This window comes from Plutella xylostella, chromosome 9 (genome assembly GCF_932276165.1).
Source record: "Plutella xylostella chromosome 9, ilPluXylo3.1, whole genome shotgun sequence".
Taxonomy (NCBI): domain Eukaryota; kingdom Metazoa; phylum Arthropoda; class Insecta; order Lepidoptera; family Plutellidae; genus Plutella; species Plutella xylostella.
In genome coordinates this window covers 1,821,046-1,838,305 of record NC_063989.1, presented here as the reverse complement: position 1 = coordinate 1,838,305, position 17,260 = coordinate 1,821,046, and the positions used below count along the sequence as shown (strand labels likewise).

The 17,260-nt window shown below is 35.9% G+C and overlaps 1 protein-coding gene across 1 annotated transcript in view; it reads left to right on the top strand.

Annotated features, from left to right (window-relative positions):
• Positions 1 to 437: 437 nt before the first annotated feature.
• LOC105388638 overlaps positions 438 to 17,260 on the top strand; it is a 192,293-nt gene continuing 175,470 nt past the window's right edge. Inside the window, exon 1 of the mRNA XM_048622956.1 lies at positions 438 to 804. Within this exon, the coding sequence (XP_048478913.1) occupies positions 708 to 804 (97 nt within the window). The 5' untranslated portion in view covers positions 438 to 707. The remainder of the gene's footprint in view (positions 805 to 17,260) is intronic.

Sequence of the window (17,260 nt, the reverse complement as noted above, 5' to 3'; positions counted from 1 at the left end):
CCCTAGTAACAGTGACGTTGCACTTCTGTTTTTGCTTTGAGCGGGTTTCGGAACGGATGTTATGTTATACTGGTTCTTATTTTGTCTGTGCGTTACTTTGGTTGATACTCCTAGCTTAATGGATGATCGATTTTTGTTTTATCGATTAATTATACTTTTTACTATCTACCCTAATTTTAGTATTTTCTACACTCGAAAAAATGAAGCTAAAAACAATAGACTCAATAACAAAAAAAACGGAACCTTCAATAAAACTGCCAGTAGCCCCAAATCCGCAAATATGTCCACCCACCCTGGGCCACCCCCGAAGCCGCGCTCCCGAAGAGCACCGAAACAAACAAGTTGTTTACAACTGATAGGAAGGCGGACGTTGAACGCGCGGGCTGCAGTGATAGGGCGAGCTGCACCGCCCGCCGGCTGCGCGCGCGCACTCAGTCCACTCGCGCGCCTCACCCGCCGCGCGCGCCTCCGCGCTCCGCCATGCTGCCCCGCTCGCACCACCCACCAATCAACCACCAGTGATTCTGTGCGTGATCCTCAACCCACCAACAGCGTGTCAGATACCGCGGCCGCCGCGGCCATCCACCAACAAATGCCACCGCTCCAACCCTTATCAGTGCTCAAGGAGATAACGTGATGTGACAGCGATTTGTGTTTGTGCCAGTGGAATAGTTGTGTGAAAGTGTAGTGGACTCCCCGGATTGACAATGTTGAACTGCACGGACCTGGCGTGCATCCTCCACCACCACCACTACTACGCGCATCTGCACCACATACATCACCTGCAGAATGCGCAGGACACAGGTCAGACCACCCCCCTAATTAGTACTAAATACGCAATGAACGACACACTTGTTCTTTTAACACACGGACTGACAATGAACGGTCTGTGCTGAGCCTTGTCGTGTGTTGATGATAACAAATGATAGGTACCTGCAGTCGCAGCACGAACCTTGAAGCGCAAAACTTTTATAAGATTGATTTTATCTGTGTCGAGTTTCATGTCGATGTTCGCACGGAGTCGCATGCTAAAGCGGCGATTTGCGTTTGTGTTCTTGACCTTTATGCGTAAACAAATGAAAAAGGCTTATTACGTGTGTTAGCAATATGTGTGGAGTTGCAAGCGAGTTGCAAATTGCAATAGCAGGTGCCGGCTAGAGGTAGGTATCACGCAACTGGCGTACATTGCAGGCCGTTTTCACTCTGTTAAGTTGTATGAACGGCTTCAAAACCTGCCCGCGACGCGGCAGCGACGCGAAATAAGCGAAATATTTGTGCAAACAAACGCTATGTTCATCGGTTTCTCTTCCTTCCACTCGCTCGGATGGATTAGATAAGCGCCGCGAGATCTGCGCATGAGTTGACGACCAATAGACAGGACGAGATACTAATAGGTACTCTAGGGTTTCACAAGTAATTAGCTAATAACGGACCTTCTTATTGCAGTATTTATGCTATTATACTTATTGAAGCAATATAAAATTATGCTAATCATAAAAAGACAATTAGGTTATTCGTTTAGCTGTTCACTCATCATCAGTAATCGGTTAATAGAACTCACCTAATTAACTTAGTTATTAACGTCACAGTAACTGCTTACATTCATTAAATGAAACGATAGATGATTTTACGGTATTTACTTCGGATTCGATGAATACCGAGACGAATCGGCACATATTTATTTCAATAAAGAAGAATACGAGTCTTTGTAGACTGTAAGACGGTATGTAGATATATGACGGTACGAGTCTTTGTAGATATATTTTGTGATCGAACACGTAAAATGTTAGTGTATCAAGAGCCAAGAGCACGTGGATATTTTAATTAATAAAACATAACTATACTTTATGTTTACACTGTTGGGTGTCATTCATAAGGAGTGTCTTGAACACCTGACTTCAAAAATTGTTTCGAAATAAATTTACATTTTGCTGCCGTGTCCTTGTTCCAAGCCATCATACAGGGTTTACCAGTTTTGATCTAAATACCGGTGGACTTGGCGATCTTATATTCGATTCTTGACTAACTGTGGATGATAATAAATAGGTGTTATGAATTTAATAACTGAGACGTTATGATCAAAGATTTACGCAATGCCTTTTTTGAAAATAATACAGTTTTTGATCAAGTATATTATTATGTACCTACGGAAATGTAGGTAGATTACATGTGAAAAAGTAATAATGTCACTGTTACCAACCTGAATGTTTAAAAATAAACACAATTACTTAATTATAACCTTCGCCATTCGTTTAAAAATGCTGAGCTATCTTTCCCAACCATAAATGTTTCCGGAAAATTCCTTGCCAAGAATTCACACTCGCAAGCAGTAATAGTAGAAAAAGGTTGCAAAGATGCTAATATGGTGTGCTCACATATGGCCACAGATATTAGCCCTTGGAATTCTACATTACAATAACATTAACTGGATTTTATTGCTTTGTTTTCGCAATTTCAGCCTTGTTTAGCTTGACAAATAATAATCATTACTGTGGGAGTATTCATTTCTTCTCGCGATAACTTATCGTATCGTCGGAAGAGAAATTTCTCAATAACTCTCTTGGCTCATGGCGCTTAACTCATGTCTGTGTATCGTGAATATCGTGATAGCTGTATCTGTGACGAAATTGGCCGTTCTTTCTCAGGTTTGTCTAACTACTTATCAGTTTGTGATGATCACACTTATCTGTAAACACATCAACTGTCGTTGCAAACATCAGATTCGTGATTTGCTAATCTATTTATCTATTGTTTGCGTTTGTGACATTTATATCATCAGCATCTACACAATTTGTGTTTATTACTTCATGGCATTATCAGTGATGCTCACAGTATTTTGAAAATTTGTAAAGTAATTAATATGGTGCACTGTACGTTTGAAGCTCAGTTTTACGACAGCATATGTAAAAGTATCATTACCTAATGGCTGTGTGCGTAATGGAACTACTAATTTGAAACTGGGTTGATGGCATGTGATAATAGTATTTTGAATGTAACGCAAAATGCTAAATATTTTATTTGCATAAGGCTTTTGTAAAGTCATGAATAGAGTGGCAATGGAAGTATTAATAGGTATATACATTGTTTCCTAAACAATTGAAATTCCTGTAGCAGTCATCTTCATGATGTAATAATTTATCAAATAGCATATATTAAATATATCATATATTTTTTGTATGTATGTGATATATAAATTAGAACATTAGTTCGTTTCGCTTATTTTGAATTCGTTTAAAACTATGAACTTTGTTGCTTATAACTCTAATGAACATTAAACGGGTTCAAAGAAATTACACAAAATATCAACTTATATTGCATAACAAATAAAAACTAGGAGACTACTAGCAACATTAAATTGCAATATTGCATCAATTAGTTGTCGATCATAAAAATGTTTCTAAAATTCGATTAAAAGAAAAAATACCGTTATTAATTTCATAAAGTCATATTCTGCATACGTACTAGATTGCAGCACCGCTATAATTTTTGCAATAACTGAGTAGAATTTGCACATCCTGATTCTGATTTGAGTATATAAGATTGAGAGCAATACAAACTCGATCTGTCCGGTTATGCAATAGGAAAAGGTTGTCGCCATCACCGCGGCAATATCAAAACCAATACCTGTATCTTAGGTATTCACATTCGCAACACTGTTCATTCATACACAGAATAAAATTGCATACTACAGTCGTCGAAATATAATAGGCCCGTTTGAACATCTACACAAATTTGCTATTTACTCTTCATTTACTTGATGAAATACATAACAGACACATAATCTGGCTTATTCTTTAACGGCTGAAAGAAAAAAGAACTTTTTAAGCATCAATAGTTACTTATTGTTAAGATTTTTTTATGATTTAGTTTCGACACCAGCTGTCATCCCATACATTTTCGAGCTGTCCAATCGGGCCTATTATATTTCGACGATTGTAGTGTCTTATTATTGTAACGATGCACTCAATTTCGATGTCGTGCGTCGATTTTGTTTATCGGCAATTTTTATTTGGCTCCATAAAAAGTTATTGCTCTTTCTACTGCATTCTTTCCAATCACGATTAAAACCTATTCAAATATTACATTACTATTACAATTATGAATGCTTCGTAACGAAACATTGTCTATCTTATCTATTGATTAGCATTCTTCTATTCACTGAGATCTTGGTCTATTAAGTCACATGAATACGGCCACTAACATCAAGTGATCAACTAAACAAGTGGCGTAAGGACAAATGTTGCGTAATTGAACAATGAACTTTCACTTTTATGTCGCTTCTAACTAAGGTTACATCTGCGTGCAGGTGCGGGAGTTCACAAAAACTGAAACGTATTGTGTAGAAATTACTGCTGATGGTTTTTACGACACATATTTATTTACCTACGTATATGTATAGAAAATGTTATCAGAACGCAAATATGTCGTATGTATAACGCATAAATGTCTTGACCGTATCAGAAATACGTCCATTTATAAACCTAGTTTCGATAAGAATGCATTGCATACTTCATATTTAGGAATCGACATCGCTCATATCCAGGTCACTGAAGAAGTTATAAAATTTGATGCATTGGCTAAAGGATGTCTATAATTATCGATTGTTAAACCACTTACGTTGGTTTGTACCTCTGCAAATTTCTTTAAATATAAAAAAATAAGTTACATACATAGCGAAGCTTTGCTAATTTATATTTATGACTATCTGTACGAGTACATATGAGAAAACAGACACAGTGTTACGGTTAAACATTATCCTGAAAAATACTTTTAAAGAATGATGATGAAGACTGCAACGATGACGAGATTCAAATTGTTTGTTTTTATTTACTTATTTAAAATAAAACACGTCGTGTTTACAATTCTGCTTTTGTGTTACAGATTTAAAATAATAACCTTTTTTGTTAGTGTTATTGGTTGTTATTATCAAACAGTCGCTGATAGTACTGAGTCCATTATCTAATACTAACAACGTTACTAGGTACCTAAGATTTTCATTGGACTTGATGAAATCGTATTATCTTTTGTTACAGCTAATTACGACATAATAAATTTTAACGCAGTAATTTTATAACAAAAGTTCTCAAAAATTGAGTTGATTTTAATGAAAATGTATTATTATGAATAATGGTGCTTCTTGCAAGAGTCCTTTGTAATAATTGTTAATTTTCCTAACGATCACGTTATTTTCAAAATATTTTCTACTCACCTGGCTTTCAAAATAATATATAAATTATTTGAAAGTTTGTTATAAGAAATCAAAGTCTCCCATTCCCAGTTGAAAAAAAACTGAATAGCAATCTCTATGAAACAAACTCTCTAGGTATTTCATACCTAGACGTGCTTTCCTTCCTAACCCTTCCTTCATTGGAAGGAGTCCCGTGCCCCAGCAGTGGGGACGTAATGGGTCGTGAACTCGTGATGATGAATAGACGTGCTTTATAATTTATAGCATATATAACTGAAACGATGTAAGACAATCCCGTCAATGATTAATGATGCTCATTGTACAATCTATCCTTGCTACAAATTTTAATAATATCGAAAAACGACGCCAAGTTGACTCTCAGAAGATGCCTCGAATTTCGGAAGAGCGAACGAATTTAATATTATGAGCATTCATTCGACTGGATGCTCATATTATTTCGCTCTTGTACTCTGTCCAGTTCAACCCATGCACGGCAAACTCCCTGAAGGGTGCTGAAGGAGCCAATGAAGTAATATTCTACTATATTCTAGTCTAAACATTCCGTCCAGTACACCGGCCCACACCACCTGTGCCCTGATCTTATGGCCGCAGACACAATGGCTTCATATTTCATAACAAGCCAGGGTCAAGTGCGGTTGAACTCTTAATATAATTATATTCACGAGCACAATTGAATCGTTTATATAACCGGCCGCTCCGCTTGGTTAGTTCCAAACTTCTATCCTATTAGCTGTTCACGCGAGCTTCGCTTCGCCTTAAAAAGTTTTCCCGTGGGAATTCCGGGACAAAAAGTAGCCTGTGTTCTTTCTCAGGGTCTAGACCATATGTATACCAAATTTCATTCAAATCCGTTCAGTAGAGACAGACACAGTTACTTTCGCATTTATAATATTGGTTAGGACTTTGTAGCGATCTTCTGTAACTGAGCGACTCAGGTGGGTTTGTTACTTCTATTGATCAAAGCGATTTCAACTGGAATTGATTATGTGCAGCAGAAAAGTATACTGATGTTTAACAAAATATCAAGTTACATTTTATGAGCTTTTGTTTATTATCAGGTAGGTACCTATACATTGTAATTTAATATTCCTAAGAACGACGTAAAATAAAATATCGATTAACCTAAAAAGTGACACCATAAAAAGTTAACCTTTAAAATGGTGCAAGTCTGGTTTCTGCAACGAGGAATTTGAGAAAACCGTTCAGTGGCTTACATTTGCAAATATTTTGCATACTTACCGCAGTCCTTGAATTTTTTGTTAGTTAACTCAAATTTGAGAAACCGGTACGTACGTAGATACTTAATACGTTTGTATAAGTAGGTACTTTATACTCAAATACGATTTGAAATAATGAAATACAGTCACGGGCAATGAAAAGGTTCCACTGAGAAAAGCACCAAATTACTCCTGAACGGAAAATGCTAGCTTAATAACGCTTTCTGCAACATTTAGGTACATTTAACAGAGCATCAGGATATACATAATCAACTAAAAACGATAGCATTTTATTAAAATTTTAAATTAAATCTTTGAAAAAAATTGGGTTGTTTGGTGTCGGAATTTTGTATGTGGAACTTTTTCATTGCCCGTGAGTGTAATATTCGTACCGTTAGATGGATATAATGCAAAAATATATATTTACCAGTCAACTTCCATTTAAATGACCAAGTTTACTGATTGCTATGTTGGTGAAGTGTTGAACTAAAATCAAACCATATTTTATCACAAATAAAACCCATAATAGTATTGAATTGATTGAAAAATGTCATTAGTCTTTTGGTTAAATTACTAAATATGTAATGAACACTATGTCTCCTATAATGAAATGACTACATTATTAGTTTTGGCCGTTTTGGGTCAAGGAAACATAATTAATTATTATGCAAGTTACTTTTTATGTTGCAAGTTACCATTTATTTAGAATAGAATACTCTTTATTTTGCACCATTAAAGAAAACATTACAATTTCACAACTTATATATAAAATAGTACAAAAAAGACGGTCTTATTGCTTAAAGCAATCTCTAACAGACAACCTTTGGATGTAAGAGACAATTTTAACATAATTATTGGGAGTAGGTGCAAGGTATATTACTTGAACAGTACATACTATTATAGACTATACATAAATAAATTTAACCATTAATTTGTATTTTTAGCCCGGTGACAAACCCTAAAATGGTTAAATTTATTTATGTATAGTCTATAATAGTATGTACTGTTCAAGTAATATACCTTGCACCTACTCCCAATAATTATGTTAAAATTGTCTCTTACATTCAAAGGTTGTCTGGTAGATATTGCTAAGACCGCCTTTTTGTACTATTTTATATGTCTACTATGGTTTGTCACCGCGGTGTAAGGAGTGCATTGCCAGTCCTATTAGCGTCAGTCGCTGACTTTACAGGGTGCGCCGCCGGACGTATATAAGGAATAACTGTTCCCGCGAGCTTCGCTTTGCCTTAAAAAGTTTCCCGTGGGAATTCCGGGGTAAAAAGTATCATATGTTCTTTCCCAGGGTCTAGTCTAGACCATATGTATACCAAATTTCATTCGAATCCGTTCAGTAGTTTTGGCGTGAAAGAGTAACAGACTGACAGACACAGTTACTTTCGCATTTATAATATTAGTTAGGATTATTTTATTTGTAAGAACTTGAACGTCAGAATCAATTAACAGCATTGTGCACTTGTGCATCATCTAACCTTCCAACCAGTCAAACGCAAAAATAGCAGTTTTTTTTATTGCAAATCGAAAAACGTATGCAATATTTAAAAAAAAAAACAGCTATGTGCGAAACGGTCTCCCCTATGAAGAAGGTTCCGTAGCCGACGACGATGCGATACGATTCTTCTTCTTAGGGTGGCTTGCACAACAAAGTTAATCAAAATTAAATCTGACATTATACTGTCAGGGCCACTTTTACCAAACGCTAAATGTACTAAAAAAAATAAAATTAAATACATTTTGTACTGACAGCCATGTGGCAGGCAACTAAATATGTTTAGCGTTTGGTGATATTCCACCTCAGAGCAAGAGACAAACCATTTAATTTTGATTAATTTTGCTGTGCAAGCCACTCTTAGTGTGTTGGCAAAACAAGTTGAGCTACGGATAATGGTTTAGTGTTTTTTTTTCGCATACGGAACCCTAAAATCCAAGGCTTTTTCTATTGACATTACCCAGTAATGTATTCAAAATATTATGTTTTTTTGTGAAATGTTGATGCAACTCACGATTGGGAGAAAAGAACTAACTATTCATCGACGGTCGAATGGCGTAGTGGTTAGTGGCCCTGACTGCTATGCCGAAGGTCCCGGGTTCGATTCCCGGCTGGGGCAGATATTTGTTTAAAGACAAATATTTGTACTCGGGTCTTGGGTGTTGATATTTATATTTAGTATTGTATCTATCTATGTATTTGTGTAGATCAGCTGTCCGATACCCATAACACAGGCTCTGCCTAGCTTGGGGTCGGATGGCCGTGTGTGAGATGTCCCTACATATTTGCCACATATTTTTATTCAGACTATTTAGTAATTATCAAAAAAAATGCAATTAAATTAAAAGCTGTTTTTTTTTTTGCCTTGATAACAATTATTATACTTACCATCAATTACCTATAGGATTTATTGGCAGTATGGCCAGGGTTTGGGAGTTGAAAAAGGGAATGAGTTTTGGTTTGGATTGAAATATTCTGACTAAAAAAATAATGTTAGAAGTAGGTAGGTATGTGACAATAACAGTTATTACTTGAATACACAGTGTTTGTGACAATGATAACACACATGTGCTAATTATTATAACGTTTTGTCCAAAATACCGGTGCGATTTTACATCACAAATTATACGATCATTTACTAGACTTTGTAAATTATCTACGCATTTTGAGATTTTTTGTATAATAACTTGTGGGAATAGTGTAGTGGTTACAAAGTAAAAGTTTTGTCTGCGTCTAGTGAGAAGCAGAAACACGCCGCAGCAGTGTTATTTTTAACTTGGTAGGTATGTACATATTATTTTATTACTAGCAATACCCATACCCAACACTAAACGCTATCTAAAAAAATACCTAAAAAAACACCTTTACAATTCATCGCATTCATCTTAAAAACAACAACGTTAAAACAAATTTTTTTTTTTACGTTGGATCGTACACTCTTTTTTTACTTTTTGTTATTATGTAAGTAACTAATTAATATTTATTACCTATTTTCATACAAAAATAAAAACAGGTAGGTACCTATGTATGAATAGTACGAATAGGTAGGTAGGTACTTGTTCAAGAAATAAAATCGAGTTTCCTTACTGGGCAGCCGCAGCCGAGACAGCCTGAAGACACGGTCGTGTCGTGTTATAATAACCAGTTTTCAGTCCATGATTAAAAACTAAAGATTGTATGTGTACAAGTCAGCGGCACAGCCAACATAATAGTAAGTATACAAAAAACTTGCCTTTTCGATTTCCGTGCGCGGTTCTCATTGCTTTTAAAGGATTCCATCATGGAAGTTCAGGAATAAATCAGCCTATAGCAGAAGTCAGGTATAATATGACATATAGGTACAATACCTTTGTTGAAAAAACACACAATATAGGTACATTAAATAACAAAAAGGGAGTAAGCACAATAGGCGGCATATAATTATATTGATATAAAGAAAATAGTTTATTCATTACAAACACACATACTTCGAACCCACAAATCTTTCTTCTCTATAATACTAGTGCGATATCCAAATTAGTTGTGCTCAAAACATATTGCGTAATGCAGTGAACTTAACACGTTTACATGTCATTAAAATATTCTTGCGCAAATATCAGCCACTTCCTCGGCGAGTGTGAAGTCTGCACTTCCTATGGATGTCGAAATGGTTGCAGGTTTTAGAAATCTGTCCCCGAAAATCTGCGATGAACTATAAATTTGGACGCGCGTAATCTTAGTTATTAGGCTATTAGATAGATAGATAAATATCCATTTTATATGACAACTTAATAAGGCAATATATGCTAAAAGCTAATTAGACTGTGCTTGTAATTTGTAAGTATTTTTTATAATTTTTATGTATCAACCTGTATGTATTTTGAGAAGTACGATTCCATAAATACACTTTTTTTATCAAAAGTAGGCATCTTATGAAAAGCATGAGTCATAATCATAATACAAAACAATAATAACATCCGTAATACTGTGTCTTTTAGAACTGTGAAACACTCACATTTTTCTGTGTGGTTTACTAAACAATCTTCGAGTCAATGACTGACTTGTGATTTGAATTTCATATCGATCTCACGTCACGTGGCCGATGTATTTTTTATTCTATATATGTATTTTACAAAAAAAAAGTCTACACTATACTTTTATCCGAAACATCGGAGTTAGTCAAGCAAGGGTTAAAGGTCTCAGAACAATAACTTTTTTTCTTCGGTCAACTAGGCGTTCAAGAAAAAGAGGCGATCTCTTTACGTTACGCCTATGTGTGCGGTGACCTTAACTGGGGTAACCCTTTAGCTGACAGGAATTAGTGTGAAGCTTAAAGATTTTGCATAAATCCAAAACATATAATTTAAACATTACCTCGAAAAGTCTTTGACATTAACAGGTTAGGTTTGAGACATTTTGGTCATATTGCCACACCGAGTTCGACTTGGACCAAAGTTAATGACCTGCATAAGGTGGTGTCCATTAAATGACAAGGTTCCATTTCGTAACGTAACGTTGTACAGTCAGACGTTTGTTGTCACCATAGTTTATTAATTTATCTATCACTAGCTGTCCCCGCGCGCTTCGCTTCGCCTTAAAAAGTTTTCCCGTGGGAATTCCGGGATAAAAAGTACCCTATGTTCTTTCCCAGGGTCTAAACCGTATGTATACCAAATTTCATTCAAATCCGTTCTGTAGTTTTGGCGTGAAAGAGTAACAGACAGACAGACAGACAGACACAGTTACTTTCGCATTTATAATATTAATATATAGTTAGGATTGTCCTTAGATTAACGATATCCGAATAAGATATAGTGTATCACATACAAACACAAAGCAAAAAACTGTCCGCATTTTTTTTACTGTCAAAATGTTTTATCTTAAAACTAATGACAACTATTGTACCAATGAGTGAAGTCACAAATATTTTAACCGCACTATAATTCAAAATAACAGCTCAGTGTCAATACCTAGCTGTTTCTATAGCTGTGTTGTACAAAAGACACAAAAGATGTTGAATAATTAGTTAAATATAATCTCTCTCTCTCTCTCAGCCTTCCGTAGTCCACTGTTGGACATAGGCCTCTCCTAACGATCGCCACCCCAAACGGTCACCCGCCATCTGCATCCAGCGGCTTCCCGCTACCTTCCGCAGATCATCAGACCAACGGGTTGGGGGGCGACCGACACGCCGTTTGCCGACACGGGGTCTCCACTCCAGAACCTTTCTACTCCAGCGGTCGTCGGCTCTGCGGGCTACGTGGCCAGCCCATTGCCACTTCAGCGTGCTAATCCTTTTGGCTATGTCGGTAACTTTAGTTCTCCTGCGGATTTCTTCATTACGAATCCTATCTCGCAGGGACACGCCTAACATAGCCCTTTCCATAGCACGCTGAGTTAAATATAATATATTACCTATATTAAAATATAAGTTTGAGTTTACTTAACTATTGAAAAACAAAGGGTATGAAACAGAATCGAGACATTTGCTATACTATCAAGTTGGTACTACCTCGACTTAAGTCGTGTTTACACGTGGAAAGTTCTAGATCTTAGTTCCTAATAGCATTCTAGCTAGTAATAGTAACATTGCATACCAGCGGGCTGACCTAACATTTACCGGCTGTGTTGATACGATAAAAGGAACTTAGAGGCTTAAGGTAAGTACCTACATATATTTTTTGTTTAGTACTTAAGGTTAGATAATGTTATTTAAATTATGATCCACCTATCCTAAGGTATCATGTTTATCAGAGCTAACGGATTTCCATAAATGTAAGGAGAAAAGGCGTCAGCAATGCCGAAGTGGACGCACTTGTGTGAATTTCTATACAAAGAATACTGAATGCGATGCGTCCGTTGCGTACGATATCGAAACGTGGACAGATATTTAGTGAGTTTACTTGCGACCTACATGATTAATTGATTATGTTTATGATTTGTTATAAAAAGTCAATGCTGTTTTATTGACGTACACTTTAGGGCTCACTTCCGGTTGCAGAGGAAGAAGTATGTACCAATAAAATTAAAAACCTGAAGTTCAGGAAACACTCATAAGGCTCACAACGAATTAAGTTAAACTCAAAAACAAGTACTTATAAAATGTATACCACCTTCTACAAATTATATTAGACTTAGAAGGTCATCAAGTGTTTCATTAGTTTAAAGGGAAAAAATAATAAATCGATTTGCTTGTTCGATCGATACATACTAGTCATTGGTAATGAATGACAGATTTTGTACGATTTATTTATGAGTTTTATGACTGATAATTAATTAAGTTGTTTTATTTGCAGTCATTAAATTAATATCGATTGGATTCTGAATGTCAAAAACGCAATGTCTCGGCGGTCGTATTAGGTTTACTTATCAAGATCTAATGTAGGTTCACTTTGAGATTTGACAACTTTTGAATAAATAAATAAATATGTGGGGACACCTCACACACGGCCATCCGACCCCAAGCTAGGCAGAACCTGTGTTATGAGTGTCGGACAGCTGATATATCTACACAAATACATAGATAGATACATACTAAATATAAATATCAACATCCAAGACAAACAACCCGAGTACAAATATGTGTCTTTAAACAAATATCTGCCCCAGCCGGGAATCGAACCCGGGACCTTCGGCATAGCAGTCAGGGTCACTAACCAGTACACCATTCGGTCTTCGTCACAGATTTCATAGGTATACGCAAGTTATCGCTACACTAGATATAGGTCACTCACAGCTACTCACACAATAATCTGTCCTCATGCTTACTTTTCCTTCCTGCGTCTGCTAATAAAATAATTATTAGTACCTATTAAATATAGCCAATAAGGTGATATTGTAAGTATCGTAATGAACATTCGTACTTTACAAATTAAATATACAATAAATCAATTATCCTTGAATACAGAATTCCATTCGAACAGCTGATAAAACTGTTTCTAATTTACGAATTAAAACGGAATTTAAGTTAGACAGTGAGGAAAATACTTAATTTACTTTTAACTTGTTAATATCATTCGTTTTTATCTTCAAAGACGACCGAATGGCGTAGTGGTTAGTGACCTGACTACTGAGCCGATGGTCCCGGGTTCGATTCCCGGCTGGGGCAGATATTTGTTTAAACACAGATATTTGTTCTCGGGTCTTGGATGTGCCCGTAAAATGGCAATAGGCCCGCCCCCTATTACATTGGGACTAACATAACACTCTGGCGAAAAGTGGGTGCAGCAATGTACCTCTGCCTACCCCGCAAGGGAGTACATTAGTACAAGGCGTGAGTGCGTGTTTTTTTTTTATCTTCATGTTGCAGAAATATATATTATTTAAATACCTGCCAATAAAACATATTTTTTAAGTGTTGAAAATACCAATTTGCATTCCCCACGTATATTTAAGTAAGTAAATAATTTAATTTTAATTTTTATAATAATACTGCAAAGTTAAGATAAAATAAGTTAAATCAACAAAAAATTCGTGTCCCAAAAATAACGAGACAATCTTACTTCAGCGCGCATTTATATGAAGAATTCAGTTAATCCAGTCACAGAACATTAATTTTATGAAATGCGATGAAATAACGCATTTTCTTCGTAGAAAGTATTTTTAGCTTCATACATATTTGATTTATTTTGTTACATGGACGGCCATTCGAAATAATTCGTTAAATTATTGAGACAATTTTCGCTATTATAAATATTATTTGTTATCTGTATTATATTATTCTGTACGCACTTGCAATTACAATAATGTATATAAGTAAGTACCTATATGCATTACTCTATGTTATATTAGTGGCTCAATGGCAGTCAGTATATCAGTGGGTTTAGGGCGTGCAAAACCGGAAGGTTTTCAAAACCGGTTTTGAATTTTCGGTTTTCAGCCTCAAAACCGGGTAACCGGTTTTTCACCGGTTTTGATATTACTTAAATATTTTTTGTCATACAGTACTAATTAAACAAGGAACCCATATTCTTAGATAGAGATATCCACAAAACATACGAATAAAACATTTTTTATGATATACTTACCTATTTTTAATCAACCATATGACAAATTAATAATTTAGTGAACAGGAAAAAAAGTTAAATAAGAATTATCATAGTACTTACTGTTATCACATCTAAAAAAAGTCTGTGGCACCTTAATGGTGTTTTTATATCGTTCTGTTATCATCAATAATTGTATATTTTAAACATACAGGCAGATTTTGAAAAAAAAAACATTTATCGTCTGATTCTTACGACCACTCTATAGTAGCAGTAAGATGATGAATGTTTTTTTGATGTATTACAGATTTGTTCATATCAACGCAACGAAAGAAAGCCTGACTCATTGATGGACACGACTGCATTTGATTTGACGTCCTCAACACTTCATGAAAAAAGTCCATAACGTCGAATGCAGTCCCCGCACTTGGCCTAATTATATTTTCAACAACGGTCAATGCAGTCCTGTTTTACCTAGAGTTTGTATGAAGACCACCTTGTTGTGCTTTATTGGGCCAGATTTCAACGTTATAATTATGTGCACCCAGAGTACCTTTTTTTCACACAGCAATAAGTTTTCATACAGCAAAAAATGTGAACTCACACGCACACATCGGTCACTGACGTCGTGTTTGCTTTACTGCGCCTAGGCAGAGTGCCGGCATGTGCACCAGAAAATCGTCACTCAATTTCCATACAATATTTTAGTGCTTTTTTATGAGTTTCACCATTAATCTAGTGTCCATAAGTGTGCCAACCGATATACAAATTCTTTTATTTTTAGAGTTTATGGGTTCAACTTCTAATGTATGTAAAAAAGTATATAAAAATACGATCAAAATCGGTGAAAACCCGGTTTTCGGTTTCCGGTTTTGAACTCTCAAAACCGGTTATGAAAAACCGTGATATATTGTCCGGTTAACCGATTTTCCGGTTAACCGGTTAACCGGTTTTGCACGCCCTAAGTGGGTTTATGTATCTAGTGGGTATATGTATGTAACAAAAATCCAATAATCTTGTGGAAACGACAAACACATTGATTAATTTTTAAATTACCAGTAGATTTTTGGACCCACTTTTAGGTTAGTCTTTTCTGTTAGTTATTATTTATTCTATGGTGAAGATAAAGGGGTGATTAGATTCAATGATATTTAAACAGATGGTTGGCGGAGCTTAGACCAGACCTTTGCAGGTCTATGGTGAATGTAAAGGGCAAGGAGTGTCAAGATTCCTTACCATTCAACTGTGGTTGACCCGTCACTCAGCCCTGATGTCTTCCTTATACCTCTGTAATAAAACCTATTTTCGCCAAAACTGCCTTATTGCCGGGCCCAGCTTATGGTGAATGGGAGACAGAACCTGTATTTCTTCACGACCAAACTTGATGGGGATAGCGTTGCGAATCGCGACTATAAACAAGAGAGAATATTTAATTTGCGAGTGCATTGTTTATTAGAGAATAAATTTCGTGTTTATTATTAAATGTTACCGTCATTCATATAACTTACTTACATAGAAACTCTTGCCTATAACGCCCTGTAATAGGCAGAAATGAATTGTATGCGAGTCGAATTACCTCGTATTTTTTTGAATGGTTTATTATTAATTTAATACAGTAATATTAAGTTAAGTACCCTAACACCATTTATTATAAAAATACACTGCGCTGAAAAGTTCTAACAGATCACACTAAAGCCAATACAAACAATACAATTTATTTATTCAATCCGACACTCAACCGCGATTCGGTGAGCAGAAAAATGGAACGTCAAATCCAGCCACAGGCATCACTCTAGCTTACAAAAACAAATGCTACTCGCACTGCTGCGCCAATCACGACTCCATCTCGTTGCTTTAAAAGTGGCCATTGCTCACAGTTCTCGTTCATTTGTTTTATGCCAAGCTAGTGCAGTGGTCGCGGAATCCGCGAACGCGTGCGTCGCTCCAGTTACCCATAAACCGGCGTATTGTTATGTAAATCCCGGCGCGGCTGATATAACTCTGTACGTGAGCGTCCGCCGCCGGTGACCGCTCGCTTTCTAATGTACTTTCACAGCCATTGTGCGAGGCGGGCACTTCTGTTTTGGGCTGAGTTCAGCACTTTTTGATGAATCTTTTGAATTTTATTTAGTCACTATAACTCTTAGTCAAGTCATGTGTAAAGAATGACAACTACATGTAATTTTTTAAGTACATTCTTTTAGTATTATGTAGTTACGATTTTGACTAATGGTTGAGTTATGTAGGGATGAAAAAACTGCATTACTAATAAATTTTATACTATTTACGGTTTAAAAATGTATAGGAAGGTCCGTACGTTAGTCATAAAACGAAATAAAGGTCAGGCCTGCTAATTCAGATCCTTATTCTACTTATCTTGCCGAATGGAATAATTATTCAATTCAATCATCATGATCACTTTACATCATAACACGATACATGAAGGTGCGGTCTTAATATCAAGCAACTGCCCTTGTAAAAATCAATTTACTATGATTTTCCTTAATTTATCCATCATATAGGTTAGGACAATTCAGTCGTGATCTAATCAACTTTACATAACAGTGGAACCTGTCAATGCCGTAATTGGCCAATAACCGATTGCCTTGTTTTGTCTAGCTAATGAACAATCACTTGAAAAATATCACGTGTTAGTATAATTCAACAAAAACCTTACTTCATAATTGAACTTTCTGCTTTAATCCGGTCAATGGCAAGGTCATATCGCAATGTTATAATTTTTTCATGACTCACATCATGTTTTGGTGCATTTGGTGTACTTGATTAAGCAAGGAGATCATCAATATGAATCAGAATTACAATGTATTGACACACATTGCTTTAAATTTAAAGCCCTAAGACT